The 16,250-nt window shown below is 35.2% G+C and overlaps 1 protein-coding gene across 1 annotated transcript in view; it reads left to right on the plus strand.

Annotated features, from left to right (window-relative positions):
- The first annotated feature begins 461 nt into the window (after positions 1 to 461).
- Positions 462 to 16,250, plus strand: part of IGF1 (insulin like growth factor 1) — a 59,186-nt gene continuing 43,397 nt past the window's right edge. Inside the window, exons 1-2 of the mRNA XM_009465846.2 lie at positions 462 to 685; positions 5,040 to 5,196. Coding sequence (XP_009464121.1) covers positions 623 to 685; positions 5,040 to 5,196 — 220 coding nt within the window. The 5' untranslated portion in view covers positions 462 to 622. The remainder of the gene's footprint in view (positions 686 to 5,039; positions 5,197 to 16,250) is intronic.

Genomic DNA, 16,250 nt, shown 5'->3' on the forward strand with positions numbered 1-16,250 from the left:
AAATACCTGTGCCTCTATGCATAAATAAAATGTGCACATATATACAAAGGTACACATATATACAAACAATGCCCTTACGTGTATAAGTTTTTATATATTTGAAATGCAGAGACACACACACACAAATACAAATGCACACAGAGCTATCTGAAAGTTAACCAGAATACATTTTCTTATTTTTCATGGCAGCACAAGCTTTTTTGTCTGCTAACCCCTCAGTCACTAATTCACATTCTTTTAAAGGGAAAAAAATATGCTTCTGTGCTCTAGTTTTAAAATGCAAAGGTATGATGTTATTTGTCACCGTGCCCAAAAAAGTCCTTACTCGGTAACTTTGCCAGAAGAGGGAGAGAGAGAGAAGGCAAATGCTCCCCCAGCTGTTTCCTGTCTACAGTGTCTGTGTAATGTAGATAAATGTCAGGATTTTCTCTAAACCCCTCTTCTGTTTGCTAAATCTCACTGTCACTGCTAAAATCAGAGCAGATAGAGCCTGCGCAATGGAATAAAGTCCTCAATATTGAAATGTGACATTGCTCTCAACATCTCACATCTCTCTGGATTTCTTTTTTCTCATCATTACTGCTAACAAATTCATTTCCAGACTTTGCACTTTTAAGAAGCAATGGAAAAAATCAACAGTCTTTCAACACAATTAGTTAAGTGCTGCTTTTGTGATTTCTTGAAGGTAAATCTTTATTACTATTTCAAATATTTTTTTAGTTTTATTTTACTGTGTATTGTCTGCTTCTGGTTTGAAGAGTATTGTGCACTTTTCAATAACATTATTTTAGAACTGAGAATTATTTATAAATTGCTGAACATGCAATTTTATGTGATCCGGAAAATGGCTGTATGTAATAGTTGCAATTACATAGAGAACTGTAAGGGTAAACTATTGCAGATACATGTCTTAAATTTCACTTCTATTCAGAGAACTTTGCAATATTTCAGTTATGTCATTATTAAGGGGTCCAATTACATCATTGTCTATATTGTTAATTAATGCTTCTGAAAACAAGAACTTTTAGCTATTTTCTGCAGGTGCAGGGTTTTATAGGAAAAAAGGTATTATTCACATGTTAAGTTTCTGCAGTTTTATTATACACAATTATAGATAAAATGTTCATGCTTTCACAAGGAAACTTTTAAGAGATGTTGTCACTGCAGCAATTTTCTGGCAGCATTGTGGCATTTACTTGTTTTTTGCTTTCATAATTTAAAAGTAAATGTGAAGTTCAATTTGTTTTCTACATTAGAAACCAGCTGTGACTCTTGCTGACCTTGCATATTTGTATAGCTTGAGCAATTGTACATAAAGAAAATGGAAATTCCCCTACATGTTCATCTCCAAGTTTTCCCTTGTAGGGAGGGCTGTTTCAGAAAAGTTTGCATGTGAATTTTCATGTTATGACCCTATGATTTCTACACATTAATATAAACTGTCTTTAAGTAAATTTGGCTTCAGTAGGTGCATTGACCTCTATTTCTATCAATTGGCCCTAGTTCAACTTTCCATTATCAGCAAATTTATAGCCTTCAAGAACTTTTTTTCTTTAATATTTTGCAAGGACACTTATGCAGTTGACAGAATTCTCCTGTTTTAATTGTTTAGGGCCCAATTATTTTTTTAGTGTGTCTTACACTTAAACCACACTTATCTCATTCCTTAATGTGATTCAAAAGAGCAGGTCTGTAATTGCAATGGATGAAACCATTCTCTTAATGTATAAATGGGCATCCCTTCCAATATACTTGAAAGATGAAGATGATTTTTTTTTAAGTATTGAGCAAGGCACTAAGAGACATAAAAGTAATGTGCTAGTTCCTCAGCTGGTGCACCCTGCCAAGCTTCCTTGGAATCAATGGAACATATTGATTTAGTTTAGGATGTAGCTCAGATTCTTTAATCAAAGTTAGCAGTATTTAAATCTTGAACCATTCTAGAGTATATATGCTTTATTTATGTAATAATTACTAGTGAATGCTGTTATTACATACTAACTACATCCTTCTACTATTGCTTGGTAATCAGGTCCAACCTCTAGATAGAAAATGTAATTTTACATATAACTTGATTTTTTTTCTGTAGCATATACTATCAATAAAAATGTTGCCCCATTCAAGATATTTATAATTATTGTAGGTGTTCTTATATGTTCTTAAAATGACCAAGCATGTGAAGATTTCTTAATCACAACTTGTGCCAACTGATAGTTTGTTAGATGAAAATGACTTATATAGAAGAATTAAGAAGTAAAAGAGATGTAGAGTGTTCATATATGACATTCCTCTGTGGTGCCACTCTTCTGGACTATTAAAAGAGGAATGCAACAAAAGATGGTTATTTTACTGCAAAAAGAGGAAATTCCAGCTGTGAAAATATGGTCAGTCATTCTATGCAACTAAAAGAAGTGCTTAACCAGGCTCATCCTGAACCTGTATTCAATTTCCAAATGTAATTAGATGCTTCAGTAAACCCCACCCACATGCCAATGCATTTTCTTTTAAACTCTCAACTTTCTAGTCAAATTGAGGACATTACAAGCACCCTGCCTGTTTGTAAAGAACCTGAAGCAATATTGGATTACAACTCTGTATTTTCTTAAGAATATTCCCCTCCGACATAAATGGGAACTTTGATTTTATCAGAAACATATTGAATCAACTAATGTTATGCTTAATTAAATGATGAAGTAAAGTCAAAGTTTTAAACTATGTTTTGGAATTAGTTTTGATGAAACAGCACTCAATTTAACAAATAATTGATTGAGCCCTAGAAACATGTGAGTCTGTTTTCTTTTCCCCAAAGTTTTTACTTGTTTGAAAGTTCTCGACTGTTTTTAAATTTGGAGATAAAGTTAGAAATTCTCTGTGGTTTATACTGTGCAGCCTTTTTGGCTTCCACCAAAGGAAAAACAGTAGATAATCTGTTTTGTTGTAGTTCAGTGCTGATATTTATCTGAAAATGCAACCCAGCTGAAAAGTCTTGAAAAATACAAAATTGTTAAATGTCTAAGATTTATGTTTATTTCTGGCTCAAATGTTATACAAGAACAAATTGTTAAATACATAACGTTCTTGTATTTGTAATGTCTTTCAGCCTTCTGAGGCAGTGTGCTAAACAGCATTCTGCTTTACCTCCTCAGAACTGGGAACCATCTTAAACTGCAGGTGCATCACATTTATCTTAGAAATTCAAAAATATGGCAAGGCAAAAAAGAAATTGATGTTGTTAAGATATGGAATCATTACAGGAAATAATGCCTCATGTTACCATCATTCATTTATAATCTAATCTTCTTCCATCTGCCATTGAAGTCATGTCCATGCATTAAACCTTGTTGGTTTTTGCATGGCAAAGTTGGCTGAAGAATCTTGTGAATGGGAAAATAATTATCCTTTCTTTTTACGATATATAATGGGATTTAGATTTATTCATTATTTTCACAGTGGAATACCAGGAAAAAAAGGGGAATAAATTCCAACTTATTTATAGATTTGTCTCTTATTCAGCTTCAACTTAAGTTGAAATAGAGGGCTCATCCAGCAAGGTGCTAAGATCCCTTGCCAAGAAAATAAGAATTCTCAAAAACGATTGACTAGAGAAGGCTCCGTACCTCACTGGATCAGATCCCATATGAACAGACAATAGATAACTCCATCAGTTTTTCAAAAGTTCAGTGAAAAAGTATGATTAAATGGTCCCTGAAACCCTGGAAGAAACTTTAGGGAAGATTAATCATTTTACTCCTATTACTTTGCACTAGTCTGCTAATATAAAGCAGTTTTAAGCCAAGGTTAACTGTATGTGCAAGAAAGATTTGTAATTTCTTACCTGACTGCAATACTAATATTAACCTTGAAAGAAAATGAAATTAAATGCAAATTTACACCTTTCAAAACTAGCATTTTTGGCAAATGATCTAAATCAGTTTAGAATATGCATTAAGCACATTCTTCACTGTCCTGCTACTAAATATAAATAGCTTTTCCTAGTATGAAAAAAAAAAAATGCCATCTTCTTTGACATGTTGGGTAAGACCTTTGGTTGATATAAATTAATATAAAAGGAAGTGGATAAATGGAATGGTGAAAATTTACACCCATTGAGGACTGGCCTTTTTTCAATCACAAGTCCAGGAAAAAGGTAATTTGTAACTAAACGTAAGTGAGAAAAAAATTATCATCACCTCTGTTTATACCTCATAGCCAAACCTGACTAAGAGGATATAATCAAGGTCGGTGAAAGTATAGCTGTTTCCATCAAGTAAAAACACAAATCCTTAAGATTTCCACTAGTGCTCCTCTTAATTTCTTGAACGTTTCCAAATGTTAACTTGCTAGTAACAGAGGACTGTAAGTCATTGAATGCGGTCCCCTACTATGGAATATACCACATCAACTCTTCTGTAACTTTGGCAAGCTCCACCTTGAAACTTCTTTTGTTTTGTCCTCGTACTTCCCTTTTTAAGGTGGCTGGAGAACCATGGAGTACTAATTATGAACCCTTTTCCTACTAGGCCAAATTTCCTTCCATCCAGTTTACAGCCATTTATTCTAGTGCCAGTGCTGTTCTTCAGTTTAAATAGCTCTTCTCTGTCGTATGTCACGTCCATCTCCCACAGTACCTTGGCAGGCAACTGTCATATTCCCTCTTAGCCTATCTGATCTCAGACAACACAATTCAAGGTTGTCTAGTCGTCATTACTCTTATTATTCTGGGCTTCCCTTTGCCTGTGTGTTGCACTCTTCCATATCCTCCTCTTGCAGGAGCAACCATAAATCACAGATACTACAAGGTTCTCTAAGTACGTGTGAATGTGAACCAAGAATATTCACCAGAGGAAGTAATCAGTTTACAAAATACATGCACTAGAATATGTAGACAGTTGCAAAATTATGGTGAGACATTTCCTGATACTGTGTTTATTGTCTAACAAATTACAGTACATATGCATTCTCAATTCACAAGGGTGCAGGAGTCATTTTCTTTAGGACTCTGTTGGGAAATTCTGACACTGCTTTTGCTTCCTTGGCAGGTGAAGATGCACACTGTGTCCTACATTCATTTCTTCTACCTTGGCCTGTGTTTGCTTACCTTAACCAGTTCTGCTGCTGCTGGCCCAGAAACACTCTGTGGTGCTGAGCTGGTTGATGCTCTTCAGTTTGTGTGTGGAGACAGAGGCTTTTACTTCAGTAAGTCAACCCTTTCTTTCATTCAACTGCTAAATCCATCGGAGTTTGCAACTGTTCTAGGTGATCTTAGAAATTATCAAACCAGGCTGCTGAGTATGATTAGTATCCTGTATCTTGGAGATGCCCGTCTTCAGTGATCATGAAGTTTCAGTAAAGAATAAAGCTGTTCCTGTGTTCAGCCTCTCTGAGTTTCTGACAAATTTTCCTTTTCAGACTTCTTATTGTTTTTAACCACTTTCCAGCTGCTGGTATTCCACCTGCTATATTACTGCTTTCTGCTGACCTGCCACTGAAATTAAATGAATGAAAGCACATACTGGACCCAAGATATTCTTGAGGCAGATCTGCATGTACCTCTTATGTCAGACTATTCATAAACAGTTTAAGTACACATTGTGTCATATTAAAAACACACTAAGCTTCCACATCTGGTTTGAAAAAAAGAAAAGCTGGAAGGCAGCAAGCAGAAAGTTAACACATCCAAGTATCCGTATGCTTCACCAGTTAAATACAGGTGAAGGAAAATTCATGCATGATGAGATAATAAAGATTAACACCAGTACAGACAATAGATAAAATTAAGTCTGCAATAGTGTGGATATATTGGTACTCAAATAACTCTTTGGAGCAGGACCTACACTTCAGAACTGAACATCACAATATTTTTCCTTTGCTGTTTTTTAGATTGTGCAAAGCTGGAATAGTTGGATAAGTACCTCTTTCATCTTAGTACCTTCTTACCAGTGCTGTCAAGATCAAGAAATACACAACTTGTAAATAATAGAAATCTACTTCTAATTTTCAGTTATTTGCTACTCAAATAACATAAAGTTAATGAAACTTTTAGCTAGGAATATATTAATTCTGAATTCATTCATTAATATATTTATTCAAAACATGCAAGAATTTGTGCTTTTAGAGCCTCTGAAGCTAGTGTTTACTTTTAATAATAATATGTGCTTGTCTGAAGTTACCTCTCCTTCAGGGCCTCAGTTACCTTTCCAAACAAGAATCTAACTAAGAAAAGGAAATATGGGGTGGTTAGGCTATAAAGACAAGAAATTAAGTGAAGTTTTTTTTTCTATTTATTTTTATACTATTTGTGAGGTCTAGCTTTTTTTTCTTTTACTTTTATAATCCTCATTTTATCCTAATAATTCTTACCTTCTAAGATATCACTTTTGTTTTTCTGGTCTTACCCACCCCATTCCTATTCATTTCTATTCATGGAGCTATTGCTTTCAAGATTTTTCTCCTTGCTTGCAATAAAAATAGAATTAGGGAAATCCAGATTCTTGTGCATTTAATTCATAGAAAATCCCAATTCCTTCAACATATAAGCTGCAGACATTTTCACTATTTTCTTGGCACTTTCTATTAAAGTTTACCTTTGAAACTGGGAGCCTTATTTTCATATATGCAAAGTAATTCACTAAGAACCCTTCTTTTTTCTATTTGACACTTTAGCTATCATTAATGAGCATCTACTCTAGGGTGCTGTTTAACTTAGTATTCTGGTGCTAAACACAATATTAAAAATACTGGAATCTCTCATAAAGTAATTTACAGTTTTCTACCAACTCTTTATGTGTTCATTTGATCACCAAAGTCTGTTACATTTATCAGCAGCTGAGTTGCACTTAAGGGGCTATTTGAGTGTCCTAAAAATACTTTCTCTTCGTGGCTAGAAGGAATGTAAAGGAAGACTTTCATCTCTCCCTCCTGTTTCTGCCCCAGAAAACAATGAGAAAATATACTGCATCCTTAGAACAGCATAGCAATTTTTTTTTACTGTGCATGTATCTTGGGCATTTTCCCAGTCATTCCTCTCCAGGCAAAATGTTTGCTGCTAGTTCAGAGAACTATCACACTTGCTTACCACAAGAGTGGCTGTTACTGCCAAGCAATCAGACTTACTGTTATATGTACTGTTTGTGTTCCTAAAGGTAAGAGGACATGTGAAATGCTAATCATCAGCAATAACTCTCTTCGTTTTCAGTCTCAGTTATTCTAAGGTTGCACAATCTGTTTCAAATCTCTACATTCCCTAAGCTAGGTCATCCTTACTTTAAAATACCAGGATGGGTTTCTCAAGTTTTAAAGGAGACCTTTACCCTTGCAATCTTGAGTTTTATCTGCTGTCATTAAAGACTTTCTTTCTAGTTTTCTCTGTTGTCTTCTTACATTCTGAGTTTTCACTTGAAATAATGTAACTGTCGGCACCATAAAGGTCTACCTTGTTTTGTATGGAAGACTGTGGAAGGTTTTACTAATGAATGACCACGCTGTTTTAGGAAAGTCTTGCACTGTTGTAATCAACGGACTGCAATTGGAACATTCAACAGGAATTTTATGAAGTTGATATGTGGCCCTTGGATGCTAAGTAATGTGTGTCCTCTACCTGATTATTTCTGATTCATGAGGCAGCAATTTAATCTGTTTTAGCCTTCTCCATCTTATTTGTTAGTGTTTAATTTAAAATATAGAACTACAGAAAAGTAAGTCCTGTAGCATTGGTAAAACAAATTGAGATCCTCATATCAAATGTATTACAGAATGCAGCATATTATTGGAAGTTAAAAATGTTGCTCCATTTCTTGGGACTTTTTAAGAATACCACATCATGTGCAGAAGTAAAAATTCAGTTAATTTTTTTCTTTTATTGTGAAGAGGATGTCAATTTAAGTTGTATTTTAAGCCTTCTATTCTCATACTCTTGTTCCTTTATATAAAGTATAATCAATGGCAATGTTTGCCTTTAACTTGCACAGGAAATAGCTGCGAGGGAAGGTTTTTCTTCCATCATTCCATATTTCACTAGAGACTCCAAATATAAAGAATACCTTTTGGCTGAGGTGGAACTCCTGGTTCAGATTCAAGGTCAAAGCTTCTGACTATTCCTTGGGAGTTGTGGGTGGAAATGAAGATAGAAATAATTGAGTTACTTTCTGTTGAAACTCTGTACTACACAACCACAAGGCTATATCTACGGCTAGCACCGGAAGAAAAAAATTTCCCCTATATAGTCTACTCTGCCCAACTTCCTAGCTATAAAAGGAAATTCTTTACAGCTTCTGAAGAGATGCCCCAGCTGCTTACCGCACACAAAGGAAAGTATTGAATTCAAGAGGAAGTCAAATGTGGTTTCTACCACTCCCTTTCTTCATGAGGTAGACTGGCAAGGAGCATTTCTTAAATTTTTTTTAGGGGACAACACTGCACAAATCCTAAAAAAGAGCATCTGCTTTTTCTCTTGATCACATTTAACCCCAGCCAGCACCGGCTACTTCTTGGACAGCTTTTCACTGGCGAATCATGGGAGAGAAAGAGCAGCTCGTTGCCACCTTTTATCTAGCAACACCTCTGTAGCAGAACTTCTGCCACTCAGGTTCCTGTGTGCTACCTTATGTTAGGAGAAGCCAACAGAGAGCCTGGCCACAGCTACACAAGTGGCTACACTTAGACACAACTCTTCTCAATTAATGTTTCTCTAGTCTCAAAAACTCTGGATTCAGCAGTCATGAAGCAAAGTGGGATGGCTGCTATGTTCATTTGAATTTTAATGCCTAGAAAGGTCTACCATGCCACTGCTATTACAAAACAATGTTGAGGGCAGAGAATGTTGCAAAAACTGAAATGACAGATTACAGGAAACTTACAGAAGCAGTAGCCCAGGAGGGGGGAAATTTTGCTTGAAATAGTCTAGTCTTATCACAGGAATTTACTCTGTAGATTAATCAAAAAAAAAAAAAGAGATTTTTTTTTTCTTCATACAATTTGAATTTGGGGGACAATCATTCATTCTTGCTCATTGTTTCCTGAGGACTATTACTACCATGAGAAATGAAAGCAAATGTAGTTTGCTCTAAGGAGCAAGTGCTATATTCTTTCTTATCTAGTTTCTTATCCTTTGAAAAGATACCTTTTCCTTTTCCAATAAATGGATACCAGCTTGGCTAACAATACACATGAGTGCCAACAAAGAAATAGCTTTCTTCTTTCCTTTGACACTTTTGGTCACTCTAATTTCTATAGCTCAATTTAGATGGCAATACTTATTTGAAACCACGGCGATCAATTTCATGAATTAAAAACCCATCTTTTTTCATTTAAAAAAATGTTTTGGGCTTGTGCTGAATATTCTGAAGCATCACTTGCACAGAAAACAAAGAGCTGAATTTAGATGCCTGACACAATGGAGTTCCTCTGATATTCTTCAGAGAATGGAGAATGATCTAGTACATGCTTCCATATGTAAAAGAGTGAATCCCATAAAAGACAGGTTTTTCTGGTATCCAGCCTAATGCTCCCTGTGTCAACTGCTTTGTGGAGAATCATTATAGATTTTTACTACATTTTTTTCCACTAAGACAATCAGAATTGCATGTTGTCCTTGGGAATATCCCCAGCTGTGTGCAACATCAGACTATTGGTTTATAATCATCAGAAAATCAGGATAAGACAGTGAACATAATTTTGGGTAATCAGAGCTGTCATCAGATCTCATTGCTTTGTAGAACTAAGGTATATATGGAAGAATTGCTGCCTTACAAAGCAGGAAATAAGGGGCATAGCAATAGGCAATTACATTTTGCTTCTTCTATTTCCCTTTAGTTAACAGCTTCTTGTTTACTTCAGGAAGTCTGCTTTTAAGAGGTTGTTAAAGTTTCTAGGCCTGTCAAACCTATCAACATAATTACAAGAGATGGCATGGCACTCAGTTCTTTAAGTACTCCATACCTGTAGGAGCTATGAGTCATTAACTCCTCTCTGTGTCCTGATTGAAAGGAATGTTAACTTTATGAGCCCAGGAGAGGCATGCTGAAAAGCTGCGGTGGACACACACAGCCTGTGGTGTCAGTGACAGTCTTACAAATCTTTGCAAAGAAGTGCTGGTCATCAGCATTCTTCTGAACATAGCACTGCTGCTATGTTCAGATAGCAAGATCTGAGAGTGTTTTTAAGTTCCTTGGTCTGGCTACATGCCACATTGATGTCCAAATCTTGTATCCATGGAAGATTTGAGTGTATTCCTCCATCTTTATCCCCAGGTTCCTTACTTCTTACAGGAAAGCTACCCTGGGAAGGAGCTAAGATGTGCTTTAGCCAGGTCTGCAGGGTCAGTGCTCAGGGAACCAGGACTATAGGTACAGTTATCGATATACCTCTGTAAGAAAAAAGACAGTTCTTGCTTCTGGAATGGTATCACGGTATAGTCAAATAACTGATATGTAAGTTTGGTGTGTGCTCTATTGACCCTGGTTGTAATCACAGAGGAAGTTCTCAGAAAATAAGCCAGTCTTTGAAAGAATTTTGTCCTTTTTTACCACATTAAGAAAGGCTAGGGACTGTTCATAAAAGCTAACCTTAGTTTAGTGAGGTTAATCTTCTTAAGTTACCTCTTTAATAACAGAGAGAGAGGTTCTGCCTTCTTTCTCCATGGATCACACAGTGAGTCTAGGAGGATTTAGCCTCTAAAACACACTAAATTTAGACTCTGCAAACAGGTCTCCTCTACAGCTAGTTCTCAGGTCACCAAGGATTTCATATTTTTTCAACCTTTTCATTAAGCGTGACTGTAGTAGTAATGATGATAATTTTAATGACGTGACTGGAAGCAAGCCATTGATCAAAATTCAGCAAGAAACACCTGTGCAAAAAGTGTCTATTACCAAAACCAAATAAGTACAGTTTCTCCTGAAGTTCAATTTATATGTGTCCTTATTAACTGTTAGATGTTAGAGATGCTAATGCTTTTTATGATGTTTGCCTTTATCTATGCACTAGACAAAGTTTCAAATTTGGTCTCAAATAGCAGAAAGCTGTTATTTGACATTTGATTCCCTAACTGCTATATGTGTATTTAATACATTGTTTAGTCTCATGTTGGATAAAGTCACTCAAAGAAGCACTTGGCAAGATCAGCATTAATTCTTGGCATAGCTGCCCCACTTACTTTTCCACTGAATCTTAAATAGCAAGAAAAACCCTTCACTGACTTCAGTTCTGGCATATGCTTTATGCAATTGGCCAAAACCTTTGCATATGGACCTCTTCATTTGTTCTGGTATTAATAATGCATGTACAATATTTGATCAACAGCAGCAAGAGTCGCAAAGCAAATTATTCATTTTAGCAGAACCACACAGTCTCTTAATTAAAACCTTTTGCATTAACTACTTGAGCATCTAGGGCAATCCATACAGAGTGCTCAGTCAAAGAAGGAGGTTTATACAGCCATGTCTCTAGAGCTTATTCAGCACTATAGCTCTTATAGGTGTTTCAAACCCTCTCACATCACTGAAAATCAAATAGAGACTTAAAGCTGTTTTCATTTCAGAGCTTTGCTAGAAAAGGATGGATCTGAACTTGTTTATTAGAGCATATCCAAATGTCAATATTTTCCTGTGATACAAGCTTAATTGTTCAAAAATATGACAACAAATGAAAGGGGTAACCAACAGTTAAGTAATTTCTCAGTCTAGAAATCAAGACAAAAGAAATACCACAAATGTATACTTATTGAAGAATTTATGCTAAATTTATCACTGGTAATAACCACAGGAACTTCCATGTCAAAAAAGAAGAAAAAGCCATTAATTCGTACTTTCTTTGTGGTGCATCTAATGCAAAATCACTACACAAGATACAGCCCAAGTACTGGGTCTAATTGTTAAGTAATGACAGGCATATTTCATGTTTGCATCAGTGAATGAGGTTTTGAGAACAAGAATTTTAACACATCCATAGCCTTTGGAGGGACATACTGTATACTGACCAGCGGGTCATTCCAACTTAAAGAAAATTTTGCGTTGTCATTGTAAGTAAAAGTTAAAAAATTTAATCCAGTTAAATACTAAATGCCTGCTTCAACCAGAAGACTGTACCTTAGGCACTGGTTAACACATAACTTTCAGAATAATAGGATAAATTGCTTTTCTTACTCTATCAAAGAAAGAAAAGTCAAATGCTATCTTCTTTTCAGACTTCTTTAAGTATTAGAAAAATTACATTGTTGATCTTATTTTCTCAATTTTATCTGAGCAACTTTTACGTTAAATTTCTGATTGCTTTTCCAATGCCAATTTGTGGAAAATTGGTCTGGAATTCCTTAGAAAACTGCTTTCAATTCCCTAGTAAACTTAAATTCCTACAAAATGAGACACAAGTCTAAGATACTTTTCTGATTGAATCCCATGTATAGTCAAATTTAATATGTTTTCAGTGTTCTTGGTCTTGTGAGACAGAGTGGAAGCTGTTTGCTTACCTCATGTTTGCTAGTGAACACTGGAATAGCTTTGTTTTATCAAAGAAACAATTTAGGACTCATCTCTCTTTTTGTTCTGAGTCTACAGCATATTTATATATTCCCCATCTTACTTTTGAAATTCAGCTGTGACCCCAGTTTTCCCATCTATGTAATATAACTGTTCTACACTAAGAGAATGCCTCCAGACAGCAAACCTTTCTGCTTCCTTATATGCACATAAAAGTGAGGAAGCAGGGAAAGAGTGTCCTGTTAAAGCACTTCCATTAGAAAATTATGGATCATGGCCAAACCTGAAATTATATGAATTTTTTTGATACAAAACTATTTGTTTATAGCATTTGTGTCTTTGTGTGTTGGGCAGAAATTTACACAAGGCTGAGTACGCAGAAAAAAGAAGGGGTTGGCTCAGACCATTCTGATTCAATCCAGCTCAGTGAACAAAACTGTTTTCTTTCTGAAATAAATATTCTAGCAATACTTATTAACTATTTCTATCTCCAAACAAGTAAGCACTTAAATAACACCCCCAGCTAATATAAACAGCAACTTCTAAGGAAAGTAAGTACTACTGAAAATTGTTTTGACTTCAAAAGAATGTTAATTAACAGCCATATCTACTAAGGCAATGGATAAAAGCTTAAATTACACACACAAACTCTGTATTTCACAAGAAGTTTGTATTCTAAAGAATGTTTTTAAATGTATGGCTTATGCACAGGTAGAAAAAGTGTAAGTGTTGTGGGGAAAATGGTAGAGTAGATGTCGTTATGGTTGTGGATCTGAAAAGATGAGTACATTCCTAATTAGCTTTGATGGCTGTGTGGTACTATGTGTAATAAATCCAATATACAACAGAGGGATTTTTTCAGACTTGCATTAACTATACTGAAGGTCTTTTTTAACTCAGTCCCATCAAAATGACTGGATAAAAGCTTCTACTATTATAATGAAATTTTTACAGCTGCTTTTTGTAAGTCTTCATTGATTACTTTAGGTTACATGAAAGCTAATAAGGACATTTATTCTAGGTTAACATAGAAGGTTTGAACTGAATACATTTCATACCTTGAAACTTCTGTAGACAAGTAAGATGTAATAATTTGTTTCTACATCCCCTGAATTCCTGAATTACTAGTCAACAGGTCTTCCATGAAAAAACTTAGTTTTTCCTACGTATTTCAAGTTTTATGTTTCTTTCCACTAAAGTTTCCAGCCTTTCATAGACATATTTAGTTTGGCAGGAAGAATGTGGTGACTCATAGACTGAAGAGATTTGAGAGCAAGCTACTGAAAATGTATCTAATTTCTTCTTGTGTAATTTGGGAGCAAGCTACTGATAGTATGTCTAATTTTCCCAGTTTAATCAGATGTATTATTGGCAGATACATGTCCTGAATAAAAGACATGTTTATTCCTGAAATATATAGCTAAGATTAAATGCAAAACCACCATATATATTTGCCTTTAGAACACTTCAGTTTTTTCTAATTGTTTCTGGCATTTTACTCTAAATCAGTGGGCAGATAATGAAAACAGAGGTACTACTGAAATAATTTGCATTATGACCCTACTTATATTTTGGAATTCAGTAATATCAAAGTATTCCTTACTGATGTTTTTTGGTGTTTGTTTGTTTGTTTTTCTTCTTCTTTTTTTCAAGGGAGGATAGAGGTATAGGAAGAATAGGTGATGCAATTATACCTCCACAATTCATAGAGAGGATAGATGTATTTGAAAAGCTCTCATTTGTATTTTATGTTGTTGACTGTATTGTTCCTTTCACTTCTTTTCAGACAAAAGACTTTTAAATTCAGTTCTTTCTAGACAAGCAATCTGTGACAAACATCATTTTCATTTATCCACGTACAAACTGAACCTTCTGAATGATAAAGACTAAACAGAGCTTGATCCAATATACATAAGGAGATTCTGGTTCAGATTCATTCCATCTGCTTTTGGGCACTTAAATGAGGTATCTGAGTTAGGAGCCTACTCAAGCTCATTCTACAGTCAGTGAGAGCAGTAAGAAACTTTCAGAGCTCTCATTAAGTTCCAAATATCTCGTAGGACATACTTTTCTTTCTCCACTAAATTAAGCAAAGAAGCTGTGGAAATTGTATCCTTAAGTTAGTTACGTCAGTTGAGTAAGGACCCTTCATTAAGAGCCTAAATTTTGGTGAGATGAATCTGTTTAAAACCACACAGTGAACTTCAATGTGGAGACAAGAATGCACTAATACACGCAGCATTTCAGATCAAAGCAAATCCAAGCTTATTTTAGCTGCCATGGTGTAATACAGTTAGGCAAAGACCCAGAATGTACCTTATGCAGGTAACACCAGTTAGAGTTGCTCCTTTGGCCATCAAGAACTCCCAGGCCTTAGTCTGACTAAGTGTGAATCTGTTGGAGAAAGCACTCCACTCTAAGACAGTAAAAGTAGAAGGGGAAAGCTTATCTATCTTTTCTTTCTTGATATAATAGATAGAATATACTCTTACATGCCATAATAAATAACACTCCTTCATGTGTATATTCCTGCATAATGAGACAAGGTGCACTTATCCATGCATAAATAATGAAGCAATTTTTTACACTGCTGTTCACATGGATTCATTTCTATTCCTATGAGTATACGTGGCCCAGCAGTTTTTTAAGAAATTGAGACAATAATAATATTTAAAACCTAGAGTGACATATAAATAACAGATGTCATTAAAGAAGCATTTTCTCCATTAGAATGCGGTGCCATAAAGTATCATCATGGAGAAAGGACACAGAATAATGCTCAAGTATAGTTTTGAGATACTTATTGATACAACAGGCATAGAGTTTTGAGATACTCAGGCAATTTGAAGATTTAAAAAATAGTTCCTGCTGACCTAATGAGCTCATCTATAAAAGCAGTAATATGACTGAAGTAAGACAGAACCTCACCTGAGGTTGTTAGCCATTCAATGAGTTGAATCAACAGCACAGAGTCCCTCTACCTTCCTCGCTTCAGTTCCTCCTTTCATCCAAGGCAATATAGAAATAGTACAGAACCATTTCAAAGATAACTGCATTCCATTATCTTCCCTAAAGTGATCCCTTTCCAGGGAACTGTAATTGCAGTAGTTAAAATTTCCAAACCAGCTATGGGGGGGTAAGAACTGTAGGTTGTTTAGATCTTGACAAACCTTTTTCAGTAACTCTATTGTTTTGAAGCAGTCAGAGTACAGCACTAAAAAAGAAAAAGGATTATTTATATTTGCTCTAAATAAATATGTATACAATTTAGGTTATTTCAGGCTACTCTTAATATTGTGCATTGTACCATTCCCAGTAGGTCTGGCTTGAAGGAAATGGGGTAGTGTTTCCACAACATACTCTCACTTCACAGTTATGTATTGACTTTGGCATTTAAAGGTCATGAAGGGTGATCTTGTATGAGATATTCACATGAATGATTTTCATACACTTGTAGAGTTCCACCATTACTTCAGGAATTAGATACAGTTGATTTAATCCCAAGATACAGTAGATTTAATCCCCTATCCTAAGAAACAATAATTCCAAAAGGTGGAGTAGTCAAGATAGTATGGTCATTCAAAAAATAATAGGAAGATATTTGTGTAGAATTTGACCCTTATCTTTCTTTTTGCAAACAATGGAATAAAATTCTACAACTGCAGCTCTAATGGCATTAAGTCAACTACTATCATTTTTGTTACATAGTCGTCTTACTTTAGTTTTTGAAAGCAGTAGGAGTTGATGCAATAAAAGACAACTATTTCCTGTTATCAC

Source organism: Nipponia nippon, unplaced genomic scaffold (genome assembly GCF_047370975.1).
Source record: "Nipponia nippon isolate SJK-2023a ecotype South Korea unplaced genomic scaffold, ASM4737097v1 scaffold_3, whole genome shotgun sequence".
Classification (NCBI taxonomy): domain Eukaryota; kingdom Metazoa; phylum Chordata; class Aves; order Pelecaniformes; family Threskiornithidae; genus Nipponia; species Nipponia nippon.